Source organism: Palaemon carinicauda, chromosome 11 (genome assembly GCF_036898095.1).
Source record: "Palaemon carinicauda isolate YSFRI2023 chromosome 11, ASM3689809v2, whole genome shotgun sequence".
Classification (NCBI taxonomy): Eukaryota; Metazoa; Arthropoda; class Malacostraca; order Decapoda; family Palaemonidae; genus Palaemon; species Palaemon carinicauda.
Genome location: NC_090735.1, coordinates 149,077,201 through 149,084,700, shown reverse-complemented (window position 1 = coordinate 149,084,700; position 7,500 = coordinate 149,077,201). Strand labels below are relative to the sequence as shown.

Here is a 7,500-nt window from a genome sequence, read left to right as displayed (position 1 = left end):
AGAGGAGACGAGAGAGAGAGAGAGAGGAGAGAGAGAGAGAGAGAGAGAGTGAGGGTCTATGGTGTAAAGTCAAGTGGACATGGTAGGGGAAATATTGCCGTTAACACTGAACGAATGAAAACTTGCTTCAATGACTAAAATTAGATAAAAAAAAAAAGATAATGACGAAGTGCAGTTAACATGTAAAATGAATTATTGTACGTAAACTTTCTTTGTATCTATCAATAAATTTATCACTAAATTTTATCTGTAAAGAATAAAATCTTTGTAGGTGATAGACATTTTACCCTCATATGTTTTTACTTATCAGATATTCGCTATTAAGGATAATCCTATTTTATCATAACTAATTTATAAACATAGATAAAAGAAACAGGGTCAGGAAAACGTAACCAAAAATAGGTCACAGTTTGTATAAAGAATCGATCTATGTAAACTGGCTCATGGATTTTTCTCCAACATACATATTCTCTTTACGATTTAGCTTAAAATAAAAACAATGTGAAGAGACATAGAATTGTAGAGAAATTTCTAAGGTATAATCATATCATAGAAAAAAATTACAATAAGCATAGAATTATAAAGAAATTTTGAAGGTATCATTAGATAATAAAAAAAATAATAAACAGAATTATAAAGAAATCTCGAAGGTATCATTAGATAATAGAAATACTATAGATAATAAAAACTGATCGTTCTTACTAAATTCTTCGTTCAAAAGACTTTTCAACCTCTGAGGATTTATAGATACAATTTTTACTTTAATTTTGGAAAGTTTTCTTCCTCATAATAAAAATAATGTTAAAAAAACTATTTGGAAATCTAGCGAAAACTTTGTAATTGTCTAGTTCTTACCTTATGAGTAAAAAATGTTTGGTCAAAAAATTATTCCAGAAAGACGAATGGATTTCGGTTCGCTTCAGATCATCAAATTCACACAGTTCATAAATAATGATAATACTAATGGGTCTTCCATATTTCTAATGCCTAATCACTTCTTTGAATGATATGCTATTGACAAACGGCAATTCATATGATTAGTAATTATATAAATTCCTAAATTGTACAAATCAAGAAATTCCATGAAATTATAGGACTACATTAGCAAAGATTTTCCATGAATATTCTAAAATAGAAAAAAAAAGACAAAATATCTTTTTCTTTTAATTTGTGGTTTTGATTTAAACGGGTGAATTAGAATGGATGTGGAAATTATTTAACATGCATTACTTCCCGTTGATGTAAACATATAGATATTAAGAATTGTATATAAATAATACTAAAATCTACTACTACTACAAACTACTAACCAATCTCTCAACTTTCTCTCTCTTCCATTCCTCATTACTCACACTCTAGGGGATCTGTTGTGTTTATGTTCGTGCTTGTCACTCACTCTCTCTCTCTCTCTCTCTCTCTCTCTCTCTCTCTCTCTCTCTCTCTCAGTAAGGGGCAACCACATTCCTCTCATTCAAATCTGAAGGAATCCGTAGGTGTCCAGTCTCCTGTTTATTTTTGTTCCCATTTCCTTTTCAAATCCACCACCACCACCACAGATCCACAACGCTTTCGCCATGTCCTTTCACTCTCTCACCTGACTCAGTACCGTTTGGTCCGTAGACTTTGATGGGGTTCTGAAGGTCGTGGTAGGTGTTGTAGGCCGCCTGGATCACCTGGTCCAGCTCCTGCGCCGATATCAATAGGCAGCACACGGCTCCTCCGCCCAGACTCAGCACCTGTGGAAGACGTGGACGAGGGGGTTTCATGAGTAGTCTGTGGGTGACTATGAAAAACACATTTATTCATTTACTTGGATTTTTATTTCTTTATCAATTCTCATGTATTTTATTTGTAGTTTTATGAGTTCATTCATTTATTTAATTGATATTCTTTATTTATTCTAGTATTGGTAAACGTATTATTAGAATTTTTTCTTTATCTGTAATTTCATAAGCTGTTTATTTTTTATTTTTATGGATCGACTGTACAATGTTTATCAATCTTAGTTATCTACTTAAACATTAAGTTATTTATTAATTTACTTTGGTAATGATGCTCATATTTTAGGTTCCTTAATCATTTTGACATGACGTATGCTCTGTCTGACTCGACCATCTACATGATCATCTCAGAAAAATTTAAGTATAACTAAACATTTTTCGCTAATTTGTAACATCTAAAGCGGCATATTTAACCTTCCTATGGCTCGATGGTTCCTTAGATCATTAAATAAAATATTTAGTGAACAAATGACTAAACTGTTGTGTTGATTGGTGGCTTGTCATAGTCTGATTTTTTTTTTGTCTACTGCTTGTATTTTCATTTCTTTAAGATTATTCTAACTAGAAAAACAACGTCTCATTCATTGGAGACTTATCAAAGAAGGCAATAATAATAATAATAATAATAATAATAATAATAATAATAATAATAATAATAATAATAATAATAATAGTAATAGTAATGAAAATATAATAACAACAATAATATCAATAATAACAATAATTATTATTATTACCACTTCTCTCTTTCCATTATTCACTCGGCATATGTTTTGCTTTACACGAAACGTCTGTTTTCTCAAAAACTGTTGGGAATAACAAAAACTGGATTGGGCAGCATATAGATCGTAGATCTTTATTTGCTGCCCATTTCTACAAAGTAAGGAGTTACCTCGATGTAAAATGAATCGATATTTCTATACCATTTATGACAGACGTTTTCGAGAGATGTTCCCGATGAAGACATTGGCTAACATGTTTTTTGTTCGTTTTTAGTAAAGTGATGTCCAAAATATAGTAAGTTGAAGAAATTGTCTTTACTATGCATCTAGAATAAAAAGTAAACATTAAAAAAAAGACGATTCAATCGGTATTTCAAATATTGTTCGAATTTCGAAATTTGTTACAACAAATCACTTTAAAGAGTTCTTTGTTTACTTTGGTATAGCAAGCATATGTGTAATATTCTTTGAAAAAATACTCACAATATCCTGTAATTTATTACATTAAACTTTTTCAATAAAGACAAGAGCCTAATCTGTCTTCGCTGACAAGTTCTCCGGAAGTGTCAATCATATAGATTAACTAGCGTCTATTACATCGAAATTATGCAAATATAACGCCATTGAATAGCAACTTTGAATGTATTTGTTTTTCTTCAATCTTACCTATTTATTTCTATTAATGGGCCTTATTTGTCATCAAGCGAAAGGATTTCATCTGATATTATTAGGTAATTAAATCAGCATACAATAGAATGTTGGATAAAACAATGTCCTCAAGATGAAATATTACTTATGAAGGTTACAGGGGGAAATTTTAAGGATGCAAACTTTCCTGTGTACTGCGGAAAATCTTCATATTTAGAAAAGAGGTAAAATTGCGAAAGATATTTTATTTAGTCATGAAGGGAAACTATCAACTATGATCCATTTACTAAAGAAAACAAGGAGTAATAGTTGTGTTTTAAAGATTTTGAATAATCTCTCTCTCTCTCTCTCTCTCTCTCTCTCTCTCTCTCTCTCTCTCTCTCTCATTATCTATCTGTATTTCTGTCTACCTGTCTGTCTCTTGTCTCGGTTGCAGGCTCAGCCACTTATAACTTCTTCTCTCTTTGACACTTGTTATCAATGCACTCCCCAAACCCACACACAAAGTTAGAAGACCACACACATACACCCTCACCAACACCCACACCCACACCCACACCCACACCAACAGCCTCATACACACATACACACGTCTCTCATTTTCTTTTTCCTTTCGGTCACCCAATTCAATTCTAATATCAAGATTCTGTGGATGAAGTATAGACTCTTAACTGTCTCGTTGGGAACGGAGGACGAATTCTAATATGAAATAATCTCTCTCTCTCTCTCTCTCTCTCTCTCTCCTCTCTCTCTCTCTCTCTCTCTCTCACTGCTTGTCACTATCTGCGTGGTCTCCTCTTTTCATATATATATACACACAAACACCCGCGCCAGCACACGCACAAACTTACACACGCATACATATATAAAAATATTATATATATATATATATATATATATATATATATATATATATATATATATATATATATATACACACACACACACACACACACATATATATATATATATATATATATATATATATATATATATATATATATATATATATATATATACTGCATGTGTGTAGGTGAGCAGATTTGTATATATATATAGAGGTCTTTAAATGTATAGGTACACGCACACGCGCACACGCACATACACATACCTGCTGCCTAAACATTATATCAATATGTATATATATATATATATATATATATATATATATATATATATATATATATACATGTATATATATATTATATTACATATATTTATATATAAATATATATATATATATATATATATATATATATATATATATATATATATATATACATATATATATATATATATATATATATATATATATATATATATACACATATATGTACACACATATGTATATATATATATGCATACATATAATACATATGTGTATATAGATATGTATGTATATATATATATATATATATATATATATATATATATATATATATATATATATATATATATATATATATATATATGTGTGTGTGTGTGTATATATACACATATATATATTCATATATATATATATATATATATATATATATATATATATATATATATATATATATATATATATAATTGCGTTATCTGTATTTCTATATCGAAACTAATACGAAACTGATGTTATTGAAATACCTGAAATATTGAGATAAAAAGACAAATAGACTGATAGATAGACATAATAAGCAACCCACTGACGTCCAAGTTAATATTTTATTCCATCAGTGTCTTTGCCAGGTTCATCTTACTTTTACTGATGAGATTAATGTCATGACATTATGAAAGCTTTCCTCCTCATCAGTAAAATGTCCGGTGATTGGTTTTGGGGAATTGTATATTGTGTGATTTGCTTAAAAATGAGCGAATTTTGATTAACCGTTAATAGTTCTTCTCCGGTTAAATCTTTTACACATTAAGATGACATTCTTACGTCAAAAGATTTCATGCCTTGGGCGTCTTTTATAATTATTAAATAATCTTTTATTACACCAATTTAAAAACACTGTAATTTTCTTCTAAGAACTTGATTCGAAGCTAGATATATAATTGTATCTAATTGTCATCTAATTTCGCAAGTCATCATTGCATTTTCTGTGAAATAATTAATCTCCGTGATGTTTAAGTAGAAAATTAGATACTTTCATTGTAACTGACTCACTATTTATTTTCAAGGTTGAATCTATATTTGCTTGTAGGTCATTTTTATATTTTGTTGTTCTAGTTGAGTGAGTTTGAATACATTTTAGCTTAGGTATATAAATAGTATTTATATTATGGTAATAAAAATTGAGATTACATTGATAATTAATGTTATGAATACATTGCCAAGATTAAATAAAGCTAAAGTATGCCATGATATTACGATACTCGTTTAAAAAAGAAATTCTTATTTGTTGACATTGAATCGGATCAGTTGATTTGATGGCGTCAAATTTTCCAAATAAAATTCTAAGTTCGTAATAAATGAACTTTTCTATTGGATGCAGATCTTAGTCTGTCTGTGCATTATATGGGCCTTTGGTCTTGACGTGGAGTTATCATTACGCTTTTCTACAAAAGATGATGACTTGTGTTAGTTTTAAATGCCGCTCATGAATGACAGAGGCAAGGGACAGGACAAAGACCTATAGTCCATTTCTTTTATCGAGGCAGATTTGCACCGACTCGCAGCGGTGCCCTTTTAGCTCGGAAAATTTTCCTGATCGCTGATTGGTTAGAATTATCTCGTCCAACCAATCAGCGATCAGGAAAATTTTCCGAGCTAAAAGGGCACCGCTGCAAGTCGGTGCAAATCTGCATCGCTAAAAGAAATTGACTAGATACTGAATATACAAGTACATACATTTGATACGCGTCCAAGATCCCTCTCCATCTAGGTTGGAACAGGGATGGTCAGACAATAGCTGCTGATGACTCAGCAGGTAAAACTGAAATGGTTATGATGCCATATTTACTAGTGTAGTTTACATGTTAGAATGTGTATTGAGTGCTAAGTCAATAGGGAGTGACTCTGAAGGATATTAAGTTTCCATGGATGTTTGGTCTATAGATTGTTAGATCTCCTAAAAGTTCGATCATCAGGTTGATTAACCTATAATAAATGACCCAGAAGTCAAGAAATCTCGTGAAAGGTTGAACCTCAATGTATCCAATCTATAAAAAGTTTGATCCTCAATCAAAATAACATAAAAAAAAAAAATGATCTAAAGTGGTATATAAGGGACCTGGAACTCAAATTTGACCAAATACCACAAAATTAATTTGCTTAAAGAGCCAAATCATGATAACCGTCTGTAATAGACAACACTGTTAGTGTTGTTAGAAGAAAAAAAATCAGTAGAATATGAGGCTCTTAGACTTAGAAGTTACTCCACCAAATTTGGTGTTCAAGGTGACTAATACTTCAGGTATCCCACCAATTCTTGTTAATGCAGATGTGGAAAATTTGTAAATCTAAGTTCGCTAAAATATTGAATAAGTGATAAGGCTACATACTTGGATATCAAGGGCAAACGCATAGAAGTCAAGGCTTTAGACTCATAAATAAAATCTGTATACAACTTAATAAAGAGACATGAAAGTGACGTAAAATCATTGTAATTGATAAAAAGAGTTTCAAAGAGGAATACGTTTTGCATATAGCTATCCGATACTTGATAAAATCCAATCGGATTTTACAGCTAAAAGAGAGAGAGAGAGAGAGAGAGAGAGAGAGAGAGAGAGAGAGGAGAGAGAGAGAGAGAGAGAGAGAGAGAGAGAGTACCCAGTCAAAGTACTCTCATTTTATTATAGTATACGATTGTTATAACGGAGATAGACAATCAAGTCGGTATTTATTTTCTTTTTCCCTCGTTCTTTCTCCACCCTAGCTACGACCTGCAACGGTCAGCTAACAACAAGTACACAATATACTGCTTAAATGACCAGAGGCATTCTCAAGTCTTAACGAGCACATTAATTCTTTCTCTTCGGCCGGTCGGAGACTCGAACGTGGTATCTCAGCTTTGCCAGCAAGGAGCGCTACAACAGAGAGAGAGAGAGAGAGGAGAGAGGAGAGAGAGAGAGAGAGAGAGAGAGAGAGAGAGAGAGAGAGAGAGAGAGAATTGTAGTGAAGTAATAAGTAAGAAAAGATAAATGGAGCCAGCCAATCCGGATTGTGACCTCGTATTGCTGTTTAAGGACGAGTGGGTGTCCAAGTGAATTATGGGAGATAAGCAGAGGAGTGGGCGAAGGAAGGAAGGACAAAACCAAACAGGATAGGGCTGAGGAGGAGGGGGAGAACGGTTGGTGGCTTGTGCAGGAGGTCAACTAGGCGCGAAGCCTGAGTGCCAGGTGGACATTGCATATCAATTGGC

At 31.9% G+C, this 7,500-nt stretch overlaps 1 protein-coding gene across 1 annotated transcript in view; it reads right to left on the bottom strand.

Moving 5' to 3' along the window:
- The window catches only part of LOC137649531 (uncharacterized), a 478,998-nt gene that overhangs the window by 443,112 nt on the left and 28,386 nt on the right, over positions 1-7,500 (bottom strand). Inside the window, exon 3 of the mRNA XM_068382516.1 lies at positions 1,595-1,736. Within this exon, the coding sequence (XP_068238617.1) occupies positions 1,595-1,736 (142 nt within the window). The remainder of the gene's footprint in view (positions 1-1,594; positions 1,737-7,500) is intronic.